Raw genomic sequence first — 24906 nt, 5'->3', positions numbered from 1 at the left:
TTAGATCTTTAGAGGTTTAGACTCCTTTGAATCGGATAATGTATTGTCACGATTTACAAGTTGTATGTGATTTCTGCCACTTGTGAACGATGAGCGTGATTGATATTTTATTTGAACGCAACAACAAACTCTTTCAATGCAAGTAGCACGAAAATCGCTTCTCCAAAACGCAAACATAATGGGATTGAGAATGGACGGTAAATATCGCAACAGTTGAAGAATGAAGTCGAGGCTATCATTGTCCATTGATCCCACAAAGGTTTCATAGAAGACATAAGAAAAATATGGTGCCCAGCAAAGAATGAAAATGATCAACATAAAAGCGATGATGTAGAAACCACGATAACGTGTACACGATGAAAGGTTGGGATATTTTCCTCTAGAACAGACAGAATCACGTCTGATACGGCCCAACTGTCGCTTGGCTTCGGATACAATACGGTAGTAAACGTAATAGAGCCCGACAATAGGTAGGATAAAGAAGGCGATAATGGAAAATGATACGTAGATTTTGTCGTTTCTTTCTACTGCAGGACTAGGATCTTCCTCTTCATTACAGAATCCACCACCAAGAGTAAAAATCCAAGACCAAGGAACAAGTGAATGAATCACACCAAAAAACCAAATCACTGCAATTGTCAAGGCTGTTGTTTTCTTTGTGACAATCTTGTCATGACTAAATGGTTTGAGAATGGCAAGATACTGCTCGCAGGCAATGACCAACAAATGGCAGATACTCACAAAAGAAAGAAACCACGTCCATGTAAATTGACCAAGAAGTAAAAAGCAAAATTGGTGATCTGACACTCGATCCAGAGAAAAATGAGTGAGGATAAACATTGGTATGCCTATAAAACCCGCGGTTCCGTCTGCAATGGCCAAGCTCACTAACAAAGCATTGCATGTATTACGAAGTTTTCTATTTCGCCAGACTAGCACGACGATGAAACTATTCACAACAACTATGATTCCAGCTACGATACACAAAAATATCATGAAGGATCTTGGATATAGGGGAGCATCATCCCAATCTCCAGATCCACTATATTCACCTGATCCACTACCATCATATGATCCACTGCCATCGCCCGATCCACTGCCTGACTCTCCAGTTAATGGTTCATACGGCGACATAGTTTTTTTACTCGTTTATTGGTCAAACCGTGAAAATGACTCAATCAGTAATGAATTAATCTAGAATTCAAAGACAATGAGATTAGTGAAAGCACTAAAATCAAGAGTATCATAAACAAAATGAATATGGCCAGCTTTACGATTTCACAATGTTGATACAAACTGATGTTATGAACATATAGAGGTCAATTATTTTTCTTCAAAGATATGCTATCTCACGAGATTAACAATTTCCAGAAAAAACTATACAAACTTACAATGTTTTTCAGCAAGATACAGAATGTTTCTCATCAAAGACTGCCCCGAACAAACTGAACGTTACTCTACATAACAACGCCTCTATAAACTTCCTTTCCGTTTCAAGACTGGTGTATGTTAAAAAGTTGACAACTCCTCTCAGTTTGGTTGAAAAGGATTAAAACGGCATGTTCACATGAAAATAGACTCATTATCATACAATGTGCTGCAACAATGTATGATGAAAAACAGAACATGTTGAATTTGAACTGTTTTATCAACTCCGAACATTTTGACTCTTGACATTCCATAAATCAAACTTTGTTCAACAGAAGAACTGCCGATACACGCATCTACCTTGCATCACTTAAATTGTTCCTTCAAGTCCGATTTCTTCAAAAAGCGATTGCTCGCATAGGTCAAGGTGAAAGGGACACTTGACATTAGAAATAGACCAGGATTATTATTTGGAAAGCAAAGCTGCCAAAGCACACATTGAATTTACGCATGACCGTTAAACATTCCAATGTTAAGTAAGTCAACACTTATAACAGCTATACATGATTTCGTTGATAAATGAAACGAAATATCACTATTCATATAAGCGACGTGATTTCATATTCAAAAGATTTTATCCTGAAGGATAATCACAAAGTCTGATTAAATTTTAAAAGTTTTCCACCATTTATTCGCGCAATAATAATTTACAGTAGAAAGTGATATAACACAGGTCATCTTGAATTGCCCTTTAGCTATATAGCTTTGTAAGCTGCCGCTGAACACTCGAAAGATAGACAGTAGCTGCTATCTGACAGAATATAAACAACTTACATTATCACTTCACTGTTTCGTATCAAATTGCTCAGGATCGCCATCTATAATAAAATGCGGTTTAGTTTTGTTTTAGGCTCGATAAATGTTGAAAGAAAAAATGGAGAATTCGCTGGAAAAATTAAATACAAAAGTTGTATTTAAAATCACATATTGGATATTTATCGTTATACAATCCTCTTACATTTTTAAGACTTTGTCTTTACCGCCACTGGCAACACGTGTTCCATCTGGGCTCCAATCAACACTGTACACCTGCCAAATTTTAGCATAGATTTCTACACTTATTAACCATTCTAGAGGTCTTTACCGAGAAACATCGGACTAAGCTCTTTTTGTACGGATCGAGCCAAAAGGACGAAGTTCAAAATTTCTCGTTAAAGACCAAGCAAGCGATGTAAATAAAAAACTTACAATACGTATGACACGAGACATTTGTAATTGAAAAAACAAGACATCTATTTTATCAGCTATTTTTGCTTGCACAAGTGGTTCTTGCTACAATGCTCGCACTCTTCGACTTATGCAAACCGAGGAGACCTTTGGGTGGACTCGAGAGCAGATCAGTGCACGCCCGAGACTGAAGGTTGATTGATTTAATTCGTTGAGTTCAGATCAGTTTGCGCAGGCTAATGAAAACTCAGCTATAGACCAATCAGCGCATGTGTTGTATTGTTGCTATTTAATAAAAGCGTATTTTCGTTACTTTTTTTCGTAAAATTTGGTTTGATGGACCGCCGTTTCACAACGGTAATATAATGTTACTAAGCCAATCAAAGTGCACTTGACCATGTCAAAAATGTTACTAAGCCAATCAAAGTGCACGTCAAATAATAAATAAAATTACTAAGTGAATAAATCATAAAAATCCTTCTGAAATTATCAACAAACCTCGTCAGCATGACCTGGTAGATCTTCTTCCAACTTTCTTGTTTTTACATTCCACACCTGACAAAAAAAAACTGTTACATAATGTACATGTTTTTCTGATGTTCTCCATCATGAAAGTTGTTCTTCTTTCGAAGATTGTAGGTAGTTACTTTATCTGACCCTTCCTGAAGTGTTATACTTACACTACGTGGTCTAAGTATAGCTATGTATGGCTAAGGCTTCCTACGTATAGCTATGTATGGCTAAGGTGTCCTACGTATAGCTATGTATGGTTAAGGCTTCCTACGTATAACTATGTATGGCTAAGGTGTCCTACGTATAGCTATGTATGGCAAAGGTGTCCTACGTATAGCTATGTATGGCTAAGGTGTCCTACGTATAGCTATGTATGGTTAAGGTGTCCTACGTATAGCTATGTATGGCTAAGGTGTCCTACGTATAGCTATGTACGGCTAAGGTGTCCTACGTATAGCTATGTATGGCTAAGGTGTCCCACGATAGCTATGTATGGTTAAGGTGTCCCACGTATAGCTATGTATGGCTAAGGTGTCCCACGATAGCTATGTATGGTTAAGGTGTCCCACGTATAGCTATGTATGGTTAAGGTGTCCTATGTCTAGCTATGTATGGCTAAGGTATCCCACGATAGCTATGTATGGTTAAGGTGTCCCACGATAGCTATGTATGGCTAAGGTGTCCCACGTATAGCTATGTATGGTTAAGGTGTCCCACGATAGCTATGTATGGCTAAGGTGTCCCACGTATAGCTATGTATGGTTAAGGTGTCCCACGTATAGCTATGTATGGTTAAGGTGTCCCACGTATAGCTATGTGTGGCTAAGGTTTCCTATAGCTATGTATGGTTAAGGTGTCCCACGATAGCTATGTATGGCTAAGGTGTCCCATATAGCTATGTATGGTTAAGGTGTCCTACGTATAGCTATGTATGGTTAAGGTGTCCTATGTCTAGCTATGTATGGCTAAGGTGTCCTACGTATAGCTATGTATGGTTAAGGTGTCCTACGTATAGCTATGTATGGTTAAGGTGTCCTATGTCTAGCTATGTATGGCTAAGGTGTCCCACGATAGCTATGTATGGTTAAGGTGTCCTACGTATAGCTATGTATGGCTAAGGTGTCCTACGTATAGCTATGTATGGTTAAGGTGTCCTACGTATAGCTATGTATGGTTAAGGTGTCCTACGTATAGCTATGTATGGCTAAGGTTTCCTACGTATGGCTATGTATGGCTAAGGTGTCCCACGATAGCTATGTATGGTTAAGGTGTCCCACGTATAGCTATGTATGGTTAAGGTGTCCTACGTATAGCTATGTATGGCTAAGGTTTCCTACGTATGGCTATGTATGGCTAAGGTTTCCTACGTATAGCTATGTATGGCTAAGGTGTCCTACGTATAGCTATGTATGGTTAAGGTGTCCAACGATAGCTATGTATGGTTAAGGTGTCCCACGATAGCTATGTATGGCTAAGGTGTCCTGCGTATAGCTATGTATGGCTAAGGTGTCCTACGTATAGCTATGTATGGCTAAGGTGTCCTACGTATAGCTATGTATGGTTAAGGTGTCCCACGATAACTATGTATGGCTAAGGTGTCCTACGTATGGCTAAGTATGGTTAAGGCTTCCTACGTATAACTATGTATGGCTAAGGTGTCCTACGTATGGCTAAGTATGGTTAAGGTGTCCTACATATAGCTATGTATGGCTAAGGTGTCCTAGGTATAGCTATGTATGGCTAAGGTGTCCTACGTATAGCTATGTATTGCTAAGGTGTCCTACGTATGGCTAAGTATGGTTAAGGTGTCCTACGTATAGCTATGTATGGCTAAGGTGTCCTACGTATAACTATGTATGGCTAAGGTGTCCTACGTATGGCTAAGTATGGTTAAGGCTTCCTACGTATAACTATGTATGGCTAAGGTGTCCTACGTATGGCTAAGTATGGTTAAGGTGTCCTACGTATGGCTAAGTATGGTTAAGGTGTCCTACGTATAGCTATGTATGGCTAAGGTGTCCTACGTATGGCTATGTATGGCTAAGGTGTCCAAGTATAGCTAAGATTGCGTAGGAAGGTGTTGCATGTGTTCCTTTATAACAAAATATTGATATACTTAAGGAAGAGTCAAATAAGATAACTACCAGATTGTACCTTCAGTGTACTATCCGCACTTCCACTGACCAGTAAACGACAGTCAGCCGACCACGCTATCTAAACAGTTAAGTTGAAACTGAAGATATAGAAAAAGTCCAGCAATCTTTAAGATGTACATTGCAGAGAAATGTAACACTGCTTTCTTATAGCATATTTTAACATCTTTTACTATCAACTACAACCAGTCTCCATAAACACTGTATATCTTACCTGGTATACTGAGCTCACGTGACCACGTAAAGATGTTAGAAACCTGAAGTACAATGAATATAAAACGTGCAGTGAAGACGTAAGGAAAGAAAAAAATGAGCTCAGGAATGATTGGATGATAAAATTAATCTTATATAACTGGAACATTTAACTGTCACTGACATATTGCTCTCCCTCTGTGTGGAATGAATAATTCAAATGTCAAATGCTGTCGCGATGCTAGTGAAAATTAAATTTTAAATAGCTCGTACTTTCCAGAGTTTCCATCCCATAATTTAATGGATTTATCAAAAGATGCGCTTGCAATAATTCGACCGTCAGGCGAGAACAGAACTTCATTGATCAAAGCTTGATGACCTAAAAACAGTTTGTGGTTTTTGAAAGCTTCGGCAATTTTTATGACACGAGACAAAACGACTGCTTTGTTTTAAATATACAATGGCCAGAACGTCACAAAACGTATAATACGCTATCTCTTTTGTCATGAAATGGATAAAGCGTAGAACGCGTGCTTTGGTCTTTTTTGATATTCTTTTATTCATTCTTTATAAATTAAGTCTATTCTACGCAACATACTCCAGATATACGTGTTTGAACGTAAAATTTGGCTTCATACAAGAACAGTCATGTTTAAACATTAAGTTATACAATCTAATCACAGGAAAAAACTAATTTATCCCCACCTGTCATTCTTGCTAATGGTTTTTTACTCTCTCCAGGCTCCCAGAGAAACAGAGTGAAATCATCCGAGCCTGAAACAAGTTTTTCACTTTTTCCTCCCTTAAATGCAAACACAATAATCAAGCAATCAAAGACGTATGCTAGCTATGTAAAATAAACAATCATGTATAACACCCCCCCCCCCACACACACACAAACAAAACCCTACTTTCTGAGCACCTTTAGTTCAATATATCTTTTAATAGCTCTCTGTTTTAGTTCGTCTTGATGGATAGATTTTGAACATGGCAAACTTTCATTGTTTGGGATGTTGATTGGGTCAAAAGCACCAGTTCTTATTGCATAGTCTGTATTCAAGGCCATTGTGTTCACCTAATTGAAGATGGAAGTTTAAAATAACCAAAAAGCCTTTTTTTGTTGTTTCATCCAACAATGAATCACTCAACTTACCCAATGACCATGCCCTTGAAGTGTACGACACAACATTCCCTGTTTGATAATTTGAATAATGATCATCTAAAGGTTTTGGCTTTCAAAAAAATTAGCTGTGGCTATGAAAACATCGCCTTACAGTGTTTGCTGTCCAAACTTTGATAGTTCTGTCCTGTGATGCAGTGTAAATTAATCCTTCTCCACCCCATTTTACAGATGTCACTGATTGCACATGACCAGATAATGTCATTGATAGTTTACTGGCTATGGTATTCCATATTTTGACAGTGCAATCCTAGTAATATAAACAAATGTTAGCCATTGTTTATAAAGAAATATAAGCCGTTATTCATGACAGCCAGCAAACTTTATCACACTCTATCAAAACCTTTCCTATATATGCTTGAGTGAGCATACCTTAGAACTGCTAGCCAACATTCGACAAGGATTTCTAAAAGACATAAATAAAACAATGAAACAGAAAATAATGTTTTACCAGCATGTGTTACCTAAGGATGATATAATACCTATGCAATGGCTCCCAACTTAATGCCGTGATCCATTGACGATGACCTTTCAAACTTTTCCCAAGCTGCAAACCTGTTTTTGGGTCCCACAGAATTATCTAAAACACATTAAAGTTTTATGTGACCTCTTGAGTTTACATTAAATAAAATGAGAATGAAAGAAATTACTCTTTTGTTATTGTACAAACCATACCTCCCCATTTTTACAGCCAGATGCTAATTTGGTCCCATCACATGACCAAGCAATACACAACACCCAATGCCTGTGACCTTGGCAAATGAACTGTGGTGTTTCTGTTGTCAAATCCCAAAATCTAACAGTTGTATCCCCGGAACCACTAGCCAGATATCTACAATGTTCACAAAGTTAATAAACTGCATATAGAATAAAACCTTTTGAAGATTGTTACTACATAAAATTTTCATCTTATTGCAAACCTTCCACATGGACTAAATGCAAGTGAAATGACTGCCTCTGAATGACCTATGAACACAAAATTTAAGGAAAAAAGAAAGTCCTTTGTCATCAATTAAACATACAAATCACCAAAAAGCATACCTGCAATGGTGCTTGTGCACCTACTGACAGCACGAACACGGAAGACCGCTTGCGGTTGGTATACAATCTCAACCATTTTCTCAGTTTCCATAGTTTCCGGCTGCATGACATCATCAATGCTGTTTGTAATTTCACATCCATTGATGAAAAATGAATACACCATATCCTTGTCCTAATTGAAGTGGAATGAATTAATTTAAGTATTTCTTAATGCAGTCTATACTGTCCTCTCTCCCCTGATGCCCATGAGATGTGAGTCCTTAAGGGGGGATGGTAAAGAAAAAAACAATTCACTAATAAACATCAAATGAAAAAGAAAAACAAATACCTGAGAAAGCAAAGCCTGGCAAACTAGTTGTAATTTATGAGCAGTTGTATCCAGTGGCAAGTCAAATGGCGTCCCAACGAGGTCACCATTTTCGCTTTTAAATTGGGCTAGAATTCGTCTTGTATCACCAGAAGTCATTATCTCTTTTTGTATATTTTTCGATAAAATGATGAGAATTTTGATTTAAAATAACCGACAAAATAATCTTTCAATTCATTGTAGCTCACACAGTCAACTTGACAACTTCTTTCTGTACAACGTGTTTCTCGTGACATGCGCAAACTGTCAATCAATATGGCCGCCAAACGTTGGATATCTGGTCAAAGATTTTTATCAATTGAGCGAACACTTCAGCGAGGTTTGTGGAAAGCACCTTCACCCAGCATAGTGTTTATGCAGCCTTTGAATACATATAGTCCATTTAAAGCGGAATCCGTTAGAAAACAACTATTCAATGAGAAAAAAAACTTTAAACTTAATGATGAAGAACATCAACCTATTTCGAAATCGAAACCGTTGGATGTATTTGTAAACAGGAATCCGAAAAATCCGGAATATTTTGGGTATAATAAACAACGTGGCTACTCTACACAGTATAAGAAACGCAACTTTTACAAAAGGTTCGTAATGAATTAATCATTTAACCCTGACTTTGGATCCAGTCTGAGCCTCTCAGTAACGTTATGGTGTTAAATGATGGCTAATGAGTTACATCATTGCAGGTTAAACCTCTTGCTAAGCCATCGACATGTTAAGGCTTATGTTGAGGATCAAAAAGGGAATATTTTGGTCAAAGCTTCAACAGCAGAGTTTGAAATTCGGCAACACCTTTACAAAGCGAATGATGTATCTGCTGCAACAAATATTGGTAGAGTTATAGCTGAAAGATGCATTTGTGCAGGATTAAACAGGGTATCAATGTACACTACTGATTTACGTAAGAAGGAAAAGGTGCTCTATCAATCAATTTGTCCTATTAAACCTTCAGTTTATTGTAACTTTAATATTTTAACATTTTTAGTATAAGGGATTTAGAAAAGCAATAACTAATGCTGGTATCCAACTGACTGAACCAGCCCGAGTAGTTCCACCTGAATCATTCTACACAGGTTTGAATAACAGTGCAGTGTTAAAATAAATAATGAAGCAGAAAATTACTTTTATTGCTTTCATTTTATAGAAATATCTGTGAGGAAAAAACGTAGAGGAATAATTGGCATGAAAATGAACAATTCCACCAAGAAAAAATTTACCTAGATGACAGTTACAAACTCAACAACTCACATTTATTTTTAAATTTGTATATTTGTTCTACCTTTTCTATCAGACAACACGCTTCACCTCAAAAAATCGTTTTAAATAATAAACTTGTCCAACCGACAAGGCTATAAGAACAAATGATTCAAAGAATGACCACCAAACAACACGAGTGTTTGTATTATCATTGACTAAAAAAGCAGATTGGAAAATGGCATTTAGTCAAAAGCACAAAACATACAAAACAGAAACTTTAATTTTATCAAGTTTAAAACTCTTTCATAATGTTAACTCACTTTCTCTGTGTACTTTGTCACGAACTTCCATATATTCTTGTTCATGTTTCACACCAGCAAGGACTGTTGATAATTCTTCAACCATTTTGTTTAACTTATCCTGATGTTCTACATGACATATAAGATTTGTGACGATAAATTCTCTTTGGCAACAAACTGCATTCATGATTAATAACTAGTAGTGGCCGATCATCCAACCTGGAATATCTACATTTACAAACATGTAACGATATTCCCGGGTTCAAACCATTTACTTTAACTAGTAGTGGGCTAATGAGTGAATATAAACAAAAGTTGACCGAAAAGTAAAAAGTTACTATGCTTCTCCATACTCAAATACAATATACATGCTATGTTTTTCATTAGATGTTTCAGATTACAATCAATGATCGATTGGTAGAGCATTTATGCCACAACCACTAAATTGCCATTGAAATCCTGCTCAATTCCCACCAATAAAAAAATTCTTACCTTCACCTTTCTTCATTTGATCATGTGGAGGCTCACCAAACTCCATACTAAACTTCAGTAATTTCTGTTCCATAGTTGATACCTTATTACTGAAACAATATTTATAGATACCATCTGTGTATGCAGCAAATGTGTACTTTCCACTGTCCTCTTTTTCTCCAGAATAAATAATCTTTTGATCTGGGCCAGTTATCTATGAAAACATAGAATTTTACCATATATCGTTTTCCTTTCAATCAATTCATTGCTTTGGTAATGACAAGATATTTGCTCTGTTGTTTCAGCAAAATATAAGTCTTTTTCCATCAGATTGTAAATATTGCTATGCAATAGTAAAAACCAACGTCTCAAACAATTTTAAAATACATACAAGTAACACAACTACAAAACTGTACTTCTACTTACAGTAACATCGATGTCTCTTAATCCACCTTCCACAACTTCAAACAGTAATCCCATTTTCGTCCCTGAGACAACTTTATCATAGAAACACTCCTCATCATACGGCTCAACGGTAATATAATAACCAAACGTTAAAATTGGTAAAAATATACATAAAAGTAAATAACTTAGCATCTTGTCAGCCATATTGAATTAGGAGTCACGTGGTTTCACAAAAGAACGCCACGTCATGACTCTGTGGAAACGCAAAATTCAACAAAACCTCGCTTACAAAGAATTAATTGAACGCAATTATAAAATTAACTCGCGCATATAAATCAAAGACCTCGAAAATATTTCTGCAAAACTTATACTTTTATTCAAATCTTTCATTTCATTAAAGCACGACAGCATCAATAGCCATGCAAACATACAGTGACTTGGCCAGTTTGCAACATAAAATGTAAAATTTCAGAACACTATGATAGTTTTCATGAAATTCAAACATATAAAGAGAAAACAAAGAAAAATATTGCAAAGCTGAACTAAAAATAGCTGGCTATGCTACCAAAAACATGCAAATATTTGCAAGCCCTATCAGTAGTATGAAAATGACAAAATTTGAAAGATGCTAAGAATTCATGGTGATTTTCTGTGAAATATTTTAAAACACAAAAATGTGGGCAACAATTAGACATGCTCTCCAAATTTAGAAAAAATAAGTAAGAAACACAGCAGGCAACACAAACCAGGTGATTTGGTGAACAGGAATAGAATAAACAGTCTTATAGACATCATTTTTGTGTAAATGATGAAATTTAAGATGAGTTTACCATGAGAGATGTAAATCATGCATGCATGTCAATGGAGAAATAAAATCTTCATAAGGTCTTTATTTATGCAGCCTTGATATGTTAGAAGGGAGCCAAAATAAATGATACTCTCCATCATAAATATCTCAATTTGATAAGAGCCCTATATAACCCTGCGTACTTCAAAGAAATGTTTGATGTAATACACCTGACCAATGGCCATGCCAATGATTAAGATGAATTCAAAAAATGACCACCAACTCACAATTTGATTTGTGTGTAAATTAACTAGAAAATACAAAAAATACAAAATATTATACTGAACTTCTATCTTGTCAGGAGATGCAAAATTTTTCATGGACTTATTATTGTGATGTAATTTCACTGAACAGAGTTGGCAAAGATTTCTTTATGTACTTACTATTGTGATGTAATTCCATTCTTACTTCATACTGTTCTTGTTTACGTTTAGTTTTAATCACTCCAATACTTAACTCTCCAATCAATTTCTCAATTTCTGACACTAGAAAAACACAAACTTACTTTTGAAATGTGTTTCCATCCTGACATTCTGCTTTACTTGAGTACGTCTTAACTTCATTAGTTCAACACTTAGTTCACCAACAACTTTGTCTACTTCTGTATATAAATGATATAACATACCAATAAGTTTAATTAAGTTACTCTAATTAAAGCAATTCTTCTGAAAAACCCACCATCAAGACTTCCAACAATAATCAGGCTAGGTTGTGATTAGGAATTGGGTTTGGGTCAGCTGGTCAGGCATGCAGGTAAATAAGTATGCGGCAGGGTATTAGTTTACTTGAACATAAATATTTAGATATTCACTGATCTTTACCTGTCTTGTTTTGACCACCTTCACCTTCATCAAATCGTTTTTCATCATTCAAAAAGTCAAACATAAAGTAAACTGACTTTGGCACTAACGAGGACTTCTGATTGGCTAAACAAAATACATATTTGCCCTCTTGTTCAGCAGTAAAAAAATAGGAATCATCTGTTTTCTTTTCTTGTCCATACATCTGATTGCCATCCGGGGCTGTTAACTGGAAGTAAAAAGACAACAAGTCACTCACACAACACTTTGTCATAACTTTTTTAAAAGAGCCATAGTAATTGACGAGAGGATGGGTTTGTAATCTTGATTTCAAAGAAAACAACAGACCTTAGCATCTATATCGAGAAATCCACCTTCTGAAACTTCATACAAGAACCCCCAAACTTGTCCTCTCTTAATATTCTCGTGATAACACTGCTCCTCGTACGGTTCAATAGTCGTAAAAAATGCAAAAGAAAACCCACAATACAAACATAAAACGGCCAATACACAATAAATTAAGCTTTGGAAAAGTTTTAAAATCATTGTGAAGTCATATATCACAGTGATATGACTAAAATATCGACGAAAATGCCACGTTGTTTTAAAGCTTTGTTCAATTCAGGGCTCTCCAATTCAAGTCAATGGTCAGAGTCAGAGTTGTTATGGAAATTCCCTACACTGGCGTTACATATTCCTTAAAAGACAATATAATTCCTTGCAATAATGAAAACTGGAAAAAATCAGAGTTTAATTTTGAATGAAGCAGAGATAGTGCTTTAAAAGCTCAAATATTAAAAAAAAAGGGTCAAAATCCAACCAAATGGATAAAAAATCCTACTTCTAAACATCAGCTTTAGTAAATCAACAAATTCATAAGCAATAAAATTGTTTTTATTAAAAACACTGTAGCCAGAAGATTAGAAAATCTACATAGGGTAAAAGACTATTATGGAAAATTAGATTAAGACATAAGGAAATTTCCGAAAAACGAGAGCTTGAGAAAAGAAATAATGTATTTACAACAGACATTTGCCAAAAATTGCAAGAACTTCGGTTGCATGTTTGTCGGAAAAGAAAAAGTGTTAGTTGCTAAGTTAATAGCAAAAAGTACCAAAAAGTACTTCATGGTAAAGCATTAAATGGCCACCACACTTTGTTTGATCACTTCTCAAACGTGGAAAATACAACGATGAAGTTACTTCTAAAACTGTTCTCGTCCTTGGTGGTACTACTCAGCTATGAGCTATGGTACTGCAGAACAACTAACAAGGAAGTACAACAAGGAAGTTCTGCTCTGACATGTTGACTTCATTCGATAATGTAAATAACAAGAAATTGTTGGCGACGGAAATAATTCCCACCAAATTCATAAAACTTCATGTTATGAACTTTATGTACACTTAGGGGTGTCTTTGTAATTGTCCTCGAACTAGTATAGAATTCATAATAGCCTGATTGATGGTTTACAATAAATATTTAATCAAATTGAAAACCTAGTGTTGAAAAAATAAATTTTCGTGACATGACATAACCAGGTGTATAAATATTTTTCTCGCTGGCATCAAAACCTAATAATTCTTCAATGATATGAAGGAATATAAGCAAGGCATGTCGGTTTCGCCAGGCATGGCAAGCTTTGCAGGACAAGAGGTGCTTGTTTTAACAGGTGTTTTTATCGTTGTTTAACAAGCAAAAAACTACTGAAGCAAAGCGTGGCGTTTCGTCTTCACGAATAAGTTAATAATGTCATAAAAAATATTTACGACATCAAGATCCGTGTCTTCAAATACAAGCAAAAAAACGTCCAAGCAGGCAATGGACATTCCAGCATTTCTTTCGTATCTGTTGATTATAAGTGATGTTGTTGTTGCAGGTATATTCTTGTTGTTCACATGAGCCGATAGCGTGTGGCTTTGAATGAACAAAGTAAACAAAGTAATGCCGATCTTCTTCATTAATTTACGTATAGTAATAACCCATTTCTATAACGAATGGCTAACAGACTATTGGACTAAATTACATATAACCCAAGAACACAAAGTCCTACGGTATAAAACATTGCAGATACTGTACATTTCCAATCACAAACGAGAAATACTTTACGCCTCCGTGAGAATCAATGTACTTGCTGTAGCAAGGGTTATGGGTAGCACTTGCTTATAGATAAACCCTGTATAGTCTTCAATGTATTATTTGAAGTGGAATTGCTACCGTTGCTCCCACTTGCTGACACTTATCGAAGCCAAATAAACTTGTCAAATTTTTTTTCTTTCTTCTAGTTAATCTATCAGAAAGCTACGAAAAATTTTTCACTACAGACGCGAGGAGCGCGACTAACAGAAAGTTAAATCACAGCGCAATGGGCATTAGTACATTAGCCAAGTTTTCTATGCTAAGTAATACGCCAACAAATTTTAAAGTCCGAAGGCCTGGTCTCAGCAATATTGTGAATACCTTGTCACTGGAATCATTACACAAGCCCGGGTTTTATCTCAGAAATAAGGATGATAAATTTTACATGGAAAAGAATGACGGGATGGATTCGTTCAGTATGTAAAACTTAACCTTTTAACAGTGCTGGAAAATTACTTGAGAATTAAGTACGAAGATATCGAAGAGTATGCTTACGTGATTCTATATATTCAGGAGGGACGGGATGCACGTCGACATCACGTTCTTAATACAAATTTCATTTAGATAATCTCCTCACGTATACCGTGAAGACAATATCCCAGCCTTTACTAACTAAATATTACAACACTAAGAAAAGAAATTTGTCATGTAAATCGTCAATTCAGTAAGCAGGGAATTTATCGGATAAGCATGTGACTTGAGACAAAGTGCTATTCTAGTTACACGTAGATTAAAATTTTACGTTCATTTGAACACACGTCAAGTTCCTCATCCCAGCTCACCGCATGTATTATATACTCTAAGACAACTTCTTTCGTAGAAACCGACTCAACATTTCGGGAACGTTTGGGACCAAACGGTACAGCATATGAACTTCTGGGTCGGGACAACTGGTTTATGTGTCATACAAATACCACGCCATACACATTGAAAGCGCAGCAGCAGAAGATTGGGACTCCGGATTTTATCAATAATTGTGTTTACATTCCAGTAAATCAAGTAATGGCCGAAAGAAAAAATACAGTCAACACTCTTCCAACCGAAAATCAAAGATGTCAAATAATCTCCAAACTACGGAAAACACAGGTGCATTTACACTCGTTTTATCTTGGTGTGTTGGTCTCACTGACTCCCTTCGGACGATACATGACAACTGAGTGTTTCACCCTCTCCCCAAAGAAAATAAATAAGGACTAAGAGTTTCGACCATTCTTTCTAGAAGATGAGGAATGAGAGTTTGAACAACATTTTTTAGAACTCGTTCTAGAAAATAGATGGAGACTAAGGGTTTCACAAACTTTTTCAAGATAGATGGAGATGTAGAGTTTCACAAACAATTTCTAGAAAATAGATAGAGATTAAGGGTTTCACAAACTTTTTCAAGATAGATGGAGATGTAGAGTTTCACAAACAATTTCTAGAAGATAGATAGAGATTAAGGGTTTCACAAACTTTTTCAAGATAGATGGAGATGTAGAGTTTCACAAACAATTTCTAGAAGATAGATAGAGATTAAGGGTTTCACAAACTTTTTCCAGATAGATGGAGATGTAGAGTTTCACAAACAATTTCTAGAAAATAGATAGAGATTAAGGGTTTCACAAACTTTTTCAAGATAGATGGAGATGTTGAGTTTCACAAACAATTTTAGAAGATAGATAGAGATTAAGGGTTTCGTTAACAATTTAAATAGATTAGATTAGGACGAAGAGTTTCGCAATTAATTTCTAGAACATAGATGGAGAAAAAGAGTTTTACCAACTTTTTCTAGAAAATAGACAAGAAGAATTTCATTTCACCAACAATTACTAGAAGAATAACAAAATGTATGGGCATTAAGTGTTTCACCAAATCTTTCCAGAAGATAGATGGAGAGTAACGATTGCATCGTAAAAACCATCACTATTTTTCTTTAGATAAATGCATTAATATACGATTTATGAACAATCTTGGGGGACCTGTTCGAGTGGCATCTAGCCTAAAACCAGAAGGATACTTAGTCACTACCAACGCCTTTAAACTAAAAATAATATTCAAACACGCAAATCACAAACAGCGTCACGTGATATTCTACGCTGAGAACATTGAAGATAGAGATGATGACGTCATGCTGAATGACAAGAACGTGTTTACGGTAAAGCCACATGCGTGTGAAGAAGACTTTAAGGACGTGATGTTATCTTCAGGGTCACACGAGCAGAGTATGGAGTATTTTAGCATTGTATAGTTATTGTCAAAAACCTGCGCTAGTTAATAACATTTTTTTGTTAGATTCATCTTCAAGTTATAACATTCAAACAACGTCAACGCCAAGCAATGTGGCCACACAAGCACCAATCTCACATGAAACAGTATCGCTCTCGACCTCAGATTATCATCCCATAGATCATCCGGATGTTTCAAAAACACTGCAAGAAACATCTTACAACGCTGTAGGAAAACCGAGCAGTTTTGACATGCATCCGATGTTTCAAGACACAGCGCAAGCGAAAGCAGTAAAACTACCTATCAAAGATACTACTAATGATAATGTACTTAACTCCACTCCAAAACAACAGGCGCCAGCGATGACATCAGGATCTTCAGCGGTATATAAGGACATGTCTAATACAGTTCCATTTCAGGGCTACAACAGCCTGACTAAAACATCTCACGAGATCGGACTACCACAGCAGCCTGCGTTGGTAACCGCTGGACATCTTGAGCCACGTTTTCTACCGAGCTACATTTCTCCGCTAAAAGAACAAATACAAAAGATAATTGAGACACAAAAAAGACCAGTTACTAGTGATACTCCATTATTCTCACCGAAGAGCGATATATATTTACCTTTTGCTTCAGGTGATGGCTTCGAGACATGGTCACCGTTTAGTTCCTGTAGTGTATCGTGTGGGGTTGGTACACGTCAACGGACGAGAATATGTAGGACTGGTAACAAGTGTTATGGTTCAACTTTTGAGACAGAACCTTGCATCAATGAACAATGTGCTTGTAAGTTTTCATCACACTGCAGTATAAAAGTCATGTAAACAAAAGTACGAATCATTTCACGAATATTTCGTATTTCAATATGTACCTTGTATTTTCCATTGCAGCAAATTGCATTCACACAAATGGAGGAACTGTGCGGGATGGATCTTGTTGTCACTTTCCGTTTTCCTACAATGGTGAACGGTATTATCATTGTATCCTAAGTCTGAAGAACAACAACGAGATGTGGTGTGCGACTACACCATATTTTGAGCAAGACAAACTTTGGGGATATTGTTCTAGTTCAGGTAACACACAATGACCAACGACGAACCTCGATAGACAAGTAGTTCTGTTGTCAAACACGAAAGCTGAAGGTAGTCGATAACTAAAAATTGGCAGATGATAGATAGTTGTCGTTTGTCAACCTCTAAACAGTTGACGTTTTGTCAGGGCAATTGAAATTTTGATCGTTGAAATTTTGACCGTTTAGGTTACCGTTTAGGTTTAAATTGATGGCTTTTAGTCCTCCACGATTAATAAAGCGCAAACAAAACACACGAGTTTCTGTTTTTCGTAGAAAACATGGTACTTATAGAGTAGAGAAATATTAGTGAAAGTCAGCGTTAAATGTAGCTAGTATTATATTGACAACAACATCGTCGATCTTTGAGACCCTAACCAAGCAAATGAAAATGAAAATATCACATATAATATCAAATATCTTACGCATTACTTGTAGCCGAAGCACGAATTCGTTCATTCAAACAACCCCCGCGACCAACTGAAACCTTTTCACACCCCACACCAGCAAACGTCAACACGCTAAATAAATACCACAACAGTCCCAACATGATCCATGATGACAGCTATATCCCATGTGGTACTATGTGTTCCAGAGTATGTTACGTGTCATGTCCTAAACATTGTTGTTTATCAGTGATTGCTGATCTTCCCTACAATGCGGTAAGTTTGTTTTTCATTTAAAACAGAGTGATCAATGTTGCAAAAGGGAAAGGTGCAATGACATTTAATTCTACTCTGAAAAATATAACACTGACAAGAATTACACCATTTGTATAAAAGACCAGTAAAGGCCCGTTCACACGATCAGATTTGTCGGATCCCGATTTCGTCGGATCCTCAAAAACCGATCATGTGAACTCGTATAGAGCACCCGACAGTCGGATTCATTGGCGCAAGAAATTAGATTTGAAAACGACTTGAAAACAAGGGAAAATACGCAAATATAACGATAAATGTACTGGACAAGACAATGGCTGCTCTCAAGACTACAAATATCTTAACGAATATGATTGTCAACAAAACTATCTGACCATCTGAATAAGTAACCAGTCAGATCCGAAAAATCAGATCGTGTGAACGAGCCTTAAGTCAGAACTAACGTTAGTTTTCTCGTCCATTTTTAGTACATCGGTGAAAATTATGATGTCAATGATAAAAGAAACGAAATCTACCAACATTAATAATGAAGATCTATCAAGGCTTTACATCGACCCACACATAACTTCATCAAGCAAAACATGATGTCATCTGACAAAACATGATGTCATCTGACAAAACATGACATCATTAAGTAAAACATGATGTCATTAAAAGTTGATCTAGCATCATACACCAACTATAGAACATAAAATGTCAAACAGAAATATAGAAGGCAATAAAGATATTTGAAATTTATTAAAAAAACATATAGCTGAAAACAAATAAGGTATTCAAGAATGGATTTAAAGGAGTGTGCAGCTCTTCAATCCTTGGTTAGATGGAGGAGCAAAAGTGGTATAATAAAGAACCCTCTCAAAGAGACTATTTTGGATCCATTCCTGAAGCAAACCATTGCCTAAGAGAGTGGAATTATGTTAATATATAACAAAGATTCGACTGCCAAGTATAAAAATGAGATAATCATCTCTATTGTATCCAAGCATACCCACCAGCTTAAGAGAGGCACTAGCTTTTGTGCATATTCAAGAAATATTGTTAGAGTAATGGAAGAAGTAGAATATCAATGGCAGATGAGGAAAAAATACATACAAAAAAGTTATAGCAAATGTATAATTAATTTACTGATGTTATATGTTCTTGGACTAAATTTTCTAGGGTATAGAAAAATGCCACAACTTTAGCCAGACCAACTTTGTTCAGCCTTAATTTTTCGCCTCAAGTACATAAAATGACAGATAACTCAATGTAAAACAAAGGCTCAGGAAACCATGGAAGAGTGGGTAGCCTTAAATGAAGGACACATAAATTTACATACTTGCTTGACTATTGTGCGTGATCTCGTAGTGAATAGGGAACAACAACCGTTTTATAAGTTTCCAAAGCCCCTCATGTAAACAAATACTCAACAATGAACCAAAGTCAACTCTACCTTCATTGACCATAATCCACCTGCCATCTGCCACTTGCTGTTTACCAGTGAACAACTCCGGTTTAATTCACCATCAATGTTGTCTCCATGTTCTTACGGTAATTTTCACCTTTTCCTTTATTAAAAACCATACTAATATAAGTCTGCAAAAGTCTTTTTGTTAAACGTAGGCACAATGAAAAGGTTACCGAGACATATGCATTGAGTTCTATAATAACTATGCAATGGAAATGACGGAACGTTACTTTACGAAACATTCCGAAGTTACCGAGAGTTAACGAGCTTACGCAATTACGAATATAAACTGCAAACTACTAAGTATGCCATTCCAGATCTTGTTATAATGAGAAGTCTGGGTGCATATTTAACATGAAAGAAAATACTATTATCAACTTTGCATCTTATTCCTGCATTGCTTCGTTTCACTAAAGCTTTGGAACATTGCTATAATTCTGATACATCGTGTAGTCATCGCTCTTCTGACAATTCAAACGATAGAACTACCAGAATGGAGGAAATTATTGGCGTTCTTATGGCAAAGATAACGACGATCTCATTAGCCAATTGAAAAATTATGGAATCATTACGAGTGATGAAGTTGAGAAAGCCATGAGAAATGTGGATCGTGGCAACTATTGTCCTCGTACACCATACCTAGACTCACCACAACCCATTGGTTATGGTGTTACCATCAGTGCACCTCATATGCATGCACATGCACTGGAAATCTTGAAAGACCATATCAAAGATGGAAGTAAAGTACTTGATGTTGGCTCAGGTGCAAATTATGTTGCATGTTTACACAAAGGTACAGTAATGAATTTCACTAATAAACATATGTGATCTTGTTTACAGGAAGTGGATATCTATGTGCTTGTATGGCTGAAATGGTTGGTAAATCAGGCAAAGTTATTGGCATAGATCACATAAAAGAACTTGTGAACTTATCTAGAGACAATATCCTCAAAAAGGACAAGTATCTCCTTGATGGTAAAGTGAAATTAATGGTTGGTGATGGTTGGAATGGTTGCCTTGATGGTAAGTAAATTATCAATTGATTTAAGCTAATAATAAGAGTTAAAAATATTTTGTTGCTAGAGGCTCCTTTGATGCTATCCATGTTGGAGCCGAGCAGCTTCAATACCCAAGGCCTTGATAAACCAATTGAAGCCTGGAGGACGTTTGTTTATACCAGTTGGTGCAGAGCATGGGAACAATATCTTGAACAGATTGATAAGCAACAAGATGGAAGTATCACAAGGAAGAGGCTGATGGAATGCGTTATGTACCTTTAGTTAACAAGGAACAAAGTTAATATTAACTTTTTCCAAACACTTTGTAAATATTGAAATAAATTACTTGTTCGAGAATAAAGGTTAACTTGGGTAAATCTTTATTATAACATAATTAAAACTGTGTAAATTTTGTACAAATTTTTCACATCAGGAAAGAAACTAATATTCTTTAGGTTTGCTGATGTATTGGTACTCACACTGTATGTTCAAATGATTATTAAGAATCAAACTAAATAAGACTTTGAAGTTTACCATTGAATCAGTTGAATGTATCAGTATGAATGGCCAAATAAACACACTCAAACTTTAATTGAGTGTTGTGGAAGTGTGTGACCTTGTTTTATGACATCACCATTGATGACATCATCATTTTCAACATCATCATTTACAGCATTTACGACACCATGATTTATGGCATCATCATTTAGGGCATCATCATTAAAGTCGCTTTACAATGTTTACATTGCCCTCATCTTTATTATTTTCAAGGGAGTCATCATCATCTTGAGAAAGTAGAGTTCTATTTTCTTCAGTAAGACCAGTAACAACTGCCTGTACTGCAGCTCTGTCTTTAATCAAATAAACTGAAGCAATAAGAAAACATGCTCCCCTAAACAAGTAACAAAAGGCATTAAGAAGAATGCATAGAGCATCCACTGATGTATCTCTAGCAATGCTAATCATAACCCAATTGTCTTGTAACTTTGGATACTCACCAAACCAACAATATATGGACTTCCAGCATCACCTAAGAGATGGGAAACTAACATCTGTGATGCATTAGCTGTCGCGATATGGAGCAGGAATGACAGCTAGCAAAATGTCAGCAACAGGACACCATGTGAGAAAAAGCAACGTTTCTCCAAAAAATAGCAGTACCTGCAAATGAAAACCAGTCACTATATCTATTATACCAAAATTATTCACAATGCGAGAAAACTATCTTCGCAAGTCAAATTCAATCACTTATGAGGTTTTAACAAAATAAAAATGAATTACTTAATAGCAGTAAGACCAATTAATGCAATGACCACTTACATAAGAAAGATATATATATTTTGATGCCAGTATTAAGTTGAAAAATAAGAATGGAATGCTAGAGAGAAGACCAAATGCACACACTAGTGCATCAGAGTTTGGGTATTGACTTCGTATCGGTGACAACTCAGCACCAATAGCAACTCCAATGAAGCCAGCAGCACATGTAATCCCTCCAAAGACTAGACTGATGTTCCTGTTATCAATGAAAGATAAAATACCAATTATGCTATCCAATTGGAAACCTCCAAATCTCATAATTCATAAGCATACTTGTCATTTTCTGTTATTTCTTTGTTATAATATACTGACTGTGAATAACCTACAAATACAGGTGCCCACCAAGCCATCGCACCTGTTACAAAACTCATTAACGTAAAGCCAACTGTACTCAGATATATGTCTTGCTGAAAAAACAAATTGAATAAGAACAATGACAATAAGCACAATAGATTCCAGATAAAACATCAGATTTTGAAATATGCATAATGACTTTCAGATGAAACTAAACCAAATAAAATGAGCATTTTTGATTACTATAAAACTTAACTATTATATTTACACATATTTTTCTGAAAAAATTCACAATCTTATTTTTAACTGATGTGAATTCTGAACCCCAGTTTACATAACTAAACTTTAATTATTGTCATAATTTGCATACCATCGTAAAATATGTTTCATGTCATCAAACCATGAATGCTGGACCATAACATCTTGAGCAACTACATCTACTTGGCTTCTCTCAATTTGCCCACGTTCTGGTTCCACAACAAACACAAGTGCCACAAGAATAAGTACAACACCAAGGATTGGCGTAACCTAAAAATTGGCCAAGTGACAAAGATCAGAATAACTTAATGTAAGAACATTTTGCCATGTCAAATGGCTCACTCTAAGACCCCACTGCCATGCTCCAAATGCCGTAGATACTTTGGATCCAACAACATAACCCAAACCACTAAAAAAAAAATAAAATGAAGACATTTATTAGCATTATAAAAAGCAAAAATGTTTGTCGCAAAAAAAGATAATCCTATACATAATTATAGGAATAATAAGAAATTCCAAAATAGTTCATAAATTCTTTTGCATAGAGCTCTATTGAACAGGTTACAAGACAGAAATAAACAATATGACCTAAATAATTAAAAGCAAACTCAGCTTTAATGACAAAGAAGCTGAGACGTCAAATGAGGGAAATTTCAATGATATTTTCAGGAAACACTGATTGGGCATATGATAGCATTTTGTTTTATGCATTTCATCAATAATATGACCAGAAAGGAAAGTTCAAACTGCACAACCCAGATCCTGGCTGCACAATTTTGAGTTAACTAACTTTTTACACATGCAAATTTTATATCTCGGGTGCATAGTTTACAAACTTTCTACTCAGGTACACTTGCCAAATAACTTTCATCACAGACAAAATGCTAACATGATCACTCTCTACTTACAAATAAACATTTAAGGTCATCATTACATGCAAACTAAAGCCAACACAATTGATACCAAATATGAGATAATTTCCTACCTTCCCACAGGAATTGCAAAGTAAAACAAAGCAAGCATATGAGTTCGTTTGTCACCAACAAACAGATCAGCAATGATTGTCGATGATACAGTGGAATAACTTGCTTCACCAATGCCAACAAGACCACGACAAAAGAAAAAAGCCCAATATTGCTGAAAGAACATTTACTTGAATTTAATGAAACATTCCACATTTTGATACATCACGGCAATTAGGCATATACTCACTTTTCTGGTAACAAAAGTACTAAGAAAAGTGGTGCAAGACCATATTGTGAGGCCTATTAACATGATCACTTTTCTATTATATCTGTCCCCAAAATAACCACAGATGGGTGCAAAGATCATGTAAAATACAATGAATACTGTTTGGAGTAAACCAGCTTTACTGTGATCAATATGGAAATAATCTTGGATTTGTTGAAGGACCCCTGAAATTAGTAAGACACAAATGATTAAGAGTCTAATACAATATGAAATAAAGGAAGCAAAATGAAAGTTTAACCAATAACTCTAGCTATGAAAAAGCCGCCTTACCTGCCACTGTGAAGCGGTCCATGTAATTGAGAAGATTGATAAGAAACAAAATAAAAACAGTTATATAAGCACGTCTTATGGAAACTCGAGGCATAATGACTGCTTGCATTTAATTTCTGATTACATTTGTGCTTTTGTTCACATTTGACGAAATCAAACGTACCCACGAAGCACGAGCCCACAATCATAACATTACGACATGACTATCACGTGACTATAAATATATAATAATCATATAATTTATAACATTTCTTTTATAGTATTATTTATATGTTCATTACTGACATATTATTTTGCTGATAATGATCTTTATTACAATAAACTTTTCACATCTCATTATTAAAATTTTATACGTACAAATAAAATTAACTTATTTCAAAAATAATCTAATTTTGAGATAAAGTAAATGGTTTGAACCCGGGGTATCGTTACATGTTTGTAAATGTAGATCGTCCAGGTTAGTTTTGCCGTGAGAAGGACTGTTTTTGTTGTTGTTGACTGACGTTTCGACAACCTTAGCGGTAGTCATTTTCAGAGTCAAAAACTTTTGAGATATTACTTTTGAAAAACTTTTGAAAAACTTTTTTTAATTTTGAGATGTTATGTTCAAAAATAGCAAAAAGCTTGTTGATTGCTTAATGCCCCGGTTTAGATAATTTATATCTTGAAATGCAGTTCTTTGTTGATCCCATTGCCTATTAGCAGCATTGTCTAAACTTTTCCTTATTTCTAGACTATTATTATAGCTGTGTTGGTTCTTATTACTTATTAGATCCATATCTTGATCTACAAAACCATTTTATTTTAGACATTTAAATACGTAGACACATCTCCTCTGATAACGTCCTTTTCTAGTGGTACCACTTAAGTGTAGTATCCGATGCACTGTCTACAATAAGCTTATTAGCCTAATTAATTTTGCAAAATATGTAGACTGTCAAC

General features: G+C 35.6%; 8 protein-coding genes across 10 annotated transcripts; 3 read left to right on the top strand and 5 right to left on the bottom strand.

Annotated features, from left to right (window-relative positions):
- LOC124435261 (histamine H2 receptor-like) lies at nucleotides 1-1134 on the bottom strand. The gene has a single exon (XM_046985199.1). It carries the CDS (start codon nucleotides 1132-1134, stop codon nucleotides 1-3), a length of 1134 nt encoding a protein of 377 aa, XP_046841155.1.
- LOC124435424 (notchless protein homolog 1-like) lies at nucleotides 913-8305 on the bottom strand. Of its 2 annotated transcripts, XM_046985362.1 has the most exons (17): nucleotides 8003-8305; nucleotides 7675-7846; nucleotides 7554-7599; nucleotides 7309-7465; nucleotides 7116-7213; nucleotides 7006-7039; nucleotides 6728-6883; nucleotides 6607-6645; nucleotides 6376-6528; nucleotides 6159-6255; nucleotides 5727-5832; nucleotides 5476-5518; nucleotides 5263-5322; nucleotides 3094-3150; nucleotides 2387-2457; nucleotides 2203-2246; nucleotides 913-1194 (listed from the first exon to the last, which is right to left on the bottom strand). In XM_046985362.1, exons 1-16 carry the CDS (start codon nucleotides 8138-8140, stop codon nucleotides 2234-2236), a joined length of 1440 nt encoding a protein of 479 aa, XP_046841318.1. In that variant the 5' UTR covers nucleotides 8141-8305; the 3' UTR covers nucleotides 913-1194; nucleotides 2203-2233. The 2 variants fall into 2 exon arrangements, with proteins under 2 accessions (XP_046841318.1, XP_046841317.1); XM_046985361.1 differs by lacking the exon at nucleotides 913-1194 and having other exon boundaries at nucleotides 2032-2246.
- On the top strand, nucleotides 8284-9426 carry LOC124435429 (39S ribosomal protein L18, mitochondrial-like). Its single transcript, XM_046985366.1, has 4 exons — nucleotides 8284-8622; nucleotides 8725-8953; nucleotides 9024-9111; nucleotides 9183-9426. The coding sequence occupies exons 1-4, from the start codon at nucleotides 8297-8299 to the stop codon at nucleotides 9257-9259; spliced, it is 720 nt and encodes a 239-aa protein (XP_046841322.1). The 5' UTR covers nucleotides 8284-8296; the 3' UTR covers nucleotides 9260-9426.
- On the bottom strand, nucleotides 9288-10629 carry LOC124435434 (transmembrane emp24 domain-containing protein-like). Its single transcript, XM_046985371.1, has 4 exons — nucleotides 10432-10629; nucleotides 10027-10219; nucleotides 9556-9663; nucleotides 9288-9450 (listed from the first exon to the last, which is right to left on the bottom strand). The coding sequence occupies exons 1-4, from the start codon at nucleotides 10612-10614 to the stop codon at nucleotides 9326-9328; spliced, it is 609 nt and encodes a 202-aa protein (XP_046841327.1). The 5' UTR covers nucleotides 10615-10629; the 3' UTR covers nucleotides 9288-9325.
- Nucleotides 10630-11027: 398 nt separating this feature from the next.
- Nucleotides 11028-12715, bottom strand: LOC124435431 (transmembrane emp24 domain-containing protein 2-like). Of its 2 annotated transcripts, none has more exons than XM_046985368.1 (4): nucleotides 12406-12715; nucleotides 12079-12286; nucleotides 11641-11742; nucleotides 11028-11507 (listed from the first exon to the last, which is right to left on the bottom strand). In XM_046985368.1, the coding sequence occupies exons 1-4, from the start codon at nucleotides 12601-12603 to the stop codon at nucleotides 11383-11385; spliced, it is 633 nt and encodes a 210-aa protein (XP_046841324.1). In that variant the 5' UTR covers nucleotides 12604-12715; the 3' UTR covers nucleotides 11028-11382. The 2 variants fall into 2 exon arrangements, with proteins under 2 accessions (XP_046841324.1, XP_046841325.1); XM_046985369.1 differs by lacking the exon at nucleotides 11641-11742 and adding an exon at nucleotides 11763-11858 and having other exon boundaries at nucleotides 12406-12713.
- Nucleotides 12716-13584: 869 nt separating this feature from the next.
- LOC124435260 lies at nucleotides 13585-19235 on the top strand. Its single transcript, XM_046985198.1, has 8 exons — nucleotides 13585-13933; nucleotides 14340-14609; nucleotides 15014-15361; nucleotides 16074-16394; nucleotides 16465-17184; nucleotides 17289-17471; nucleotides 17906-18129; nucleotides 18594-19235. Exons 1-8 carry the CDS (start codon nucleotides 13876-13878, stop codon nucleotides 18648-18650), a joined length of 2181 nt encoding a protein of 726 aa, XP_046841154.1. The 5' UTR covers nucleotides 13585-13875; the 3' UTR covers nucleotides 18651-19235.
- Nucleotides 19236-19851: 616 nt separating this feature from the next.
- Nucleotides 19852-20948, top strand: LOC124434003 (protein-L-isoaspartate(D-aspartate) O-methyltransferase-like). The gene is made up of 3 exons (XM_046983866.1): nucleotides 19852-20336; nucleotides 20414-20596; nucleotides 20657-20948. Exons 1-3 carry the CDS (start codon nucleotides 20168-20170, stop codon nucleotides 20851-20853), a joined length of 549 nt encoding a protein of 182 aa, XP_046839822.1. The 5' UTR covers nucleotides 19852-20167; the 3' UTR covers nucleotides 20854-20948.
- LOC124435259 (protein spinster homolog 1-like) lies at nucleotides 20939-24132 on the bottom strand. Its single transcript, XM_046985197.1, is given in 9 exon segments — nucleotides 20939-21642; nucleotides 21644-21732; nucleotides 21892-22087; nucleotides 22165-22298; nucleotides 22552-22713; nucleotides 22786-22852; nucleotides 23429-23580; nucleotides 23656-23858; nucleotides 23965-24132. Coding segments are annotated over 9 exon segments (1221 nt in total). The 5' UTR covers nucleotides 24074-24132; the 3' UTR covers nucleotides 20939-21533.
- Between the last annotated feature and the right edge of the window lie 774 nt (nucleotides 24133-24906).

Source organism: Xenia sp. Carnegie-2017, unplaced genomic scaffold (assembly GCF_021976095.1).
Source record: "Xenia sp. Carnegie-2017 unplaced genomic scaffold, XeniaSp_v1 HiC_scaffold_14, whole genome shotgun sequence".
NCBI classification, from domain to species: Eukaryota; Metazoa; Cnidaria; class Anthozoa; order Malacalcyonacea; family Xeniidae; genus Xenia; species Xenia sp. Carnegie-2017.
Note: the sequence above shows the minus strand (reverse complement) of the source record. Positions and strands in the feature narration are given on the sequence as shown.

Excerpts from the sequence above, each read along its gene's own strand:
- LOC124435261 (XM_046985199.1), bottom strand. The coding sequence starts at position 1,134 with ATGTCGCCGTATGAACCATTAACTGGAGAGTCAGGCAGTGGATCGGGC.
- LOC124435424 (XM_046985362.1), bottom strand. The coding sequence starts at position 8,140 with ATGACTTCTGGTGATACAAGACGAATTCTAGCCCAATTTAAAAGCGAA. Across the intron at positions 7,040-7,115 it reads AGTTGGGAGCCATTGCATAG|AAATCCTTGTCGAATGTTGG; the intron begins GTATTATATCAT and ends TATGTCTTTTAG. Across the intron at positions 3,151-5,262 it reads GTGCGGATAGTACACTGAAG|GTGTGGAATGTAAAAACAAG; the intron begins GTACAATCTGGT and ends TTTTTTTGTCAG.
- LOC124435429 (XM_046985366.1), top strand. The coding sequence starts at position 8,297 with ATGGCCGCCAAACGTTGGATATCTGGTCAAAGATTTTTATCAATTGAG. Across the intron at positions 8,954-9,023 it reads ATTTACGTAAGAAGGAAAAG|TATAAGGGATTTAGAAAAGC; the intron begins GTGCTCTATCAA and ends TAACATTTTTAG. Across the intron at positions 9,112-9,182 it reads ACCTGAATCATTCTACACAG|AAATATCTGTGAGGAAAAAA; the intron begins GTTTGAATAACA and ends TTCATTTTATAG.
- LOC124435434 (XM_046985371.1), bottom strand. The coding sequence starts at position 10,614 with ATGGCTGACAAGATGCTAAGTTATTTACTTTTATGTATATTTTTACCA. Across the intron at positions 9,664-10,026 it reads TCAAATGAAGAAAGGTGAAG|AACATCAGGATAAGTTAAAC; the intron begins GTAAGAATTTTT and ends TATGTCATGTAG. Across the intron at positions 9,451-9,555 it reads TGACAAAGTACACAGAGAAA|TCAATGATAATACAAACACT; the intron begins GTGAGTTAACAT and ends CTGCTTTTTTAG.
- LOC124435431 (XM_046985368.1), bottom strand. The coding sequence starts at position 12,603 with ATGATTTTAAAACTTTTCCAAAGCTTAATTTATTGTGTATTGGCCGTT. Across the intron at positions 12,287-12,405 it reads TTCTCGATATAGATGCTAAG|TTAACAGCCCCGGATGGCAA; the intron begins GTCTGTTGTTTT and ends TTTTACTTCCAG. Across the intron at positions 11,508-11,640 it reads AATGGAATTACATCACAATA|TTAATTTACACACAAATCAA; the intron begins GTAAGTACATAA and ends TGTATTTTCTAG.
- LOC124435260 (XM_046985198.1), top strand. The coding sequence starts at position 13,876 with ATGGACATTCCAGCATTTCTTTCGTATCTGTTGATTATAAGTGATGTT. Across the intron at positions 13,934-14,339 it reads AAGTGATGTTGTTGTTGCAG|TTAATCTATCAGAAAGCTAC; the intron begins GTATATTCTTGT and ends TCTTTCTTCTAG. Across the intron at positions 16,395-16,464 it reads TTCAGGGTCACACGAGCAGA|ATTCATCTTCAAGTTATAAC; the intron begins GTATGGAGTATT and ends TTTTTTTGTTAG.
- LOC124434003 (XM_046983866.1), top strand. The coding sequence starts at position 20,168 with ATGAGAAATGTGGATCGTGGCAACTATTGTCCTCGTACACCATACCTA. Across the intron at positions 20,337-20,413 it reads AGTACTTGATGTTGGCTCAG|GAAGTGGATATCTATGTGCT; the intron begins GTGCAAATTATG and ends TCTTGTTTACAG. Across the intron at positions 20,597-20,656 it reads TTGGAATGGTTGCCTTGATG|AGGCTCCTTTGATGCTATCC; the intron begins GTAAGTAAATTA and ends TTTTGTTGCTAG.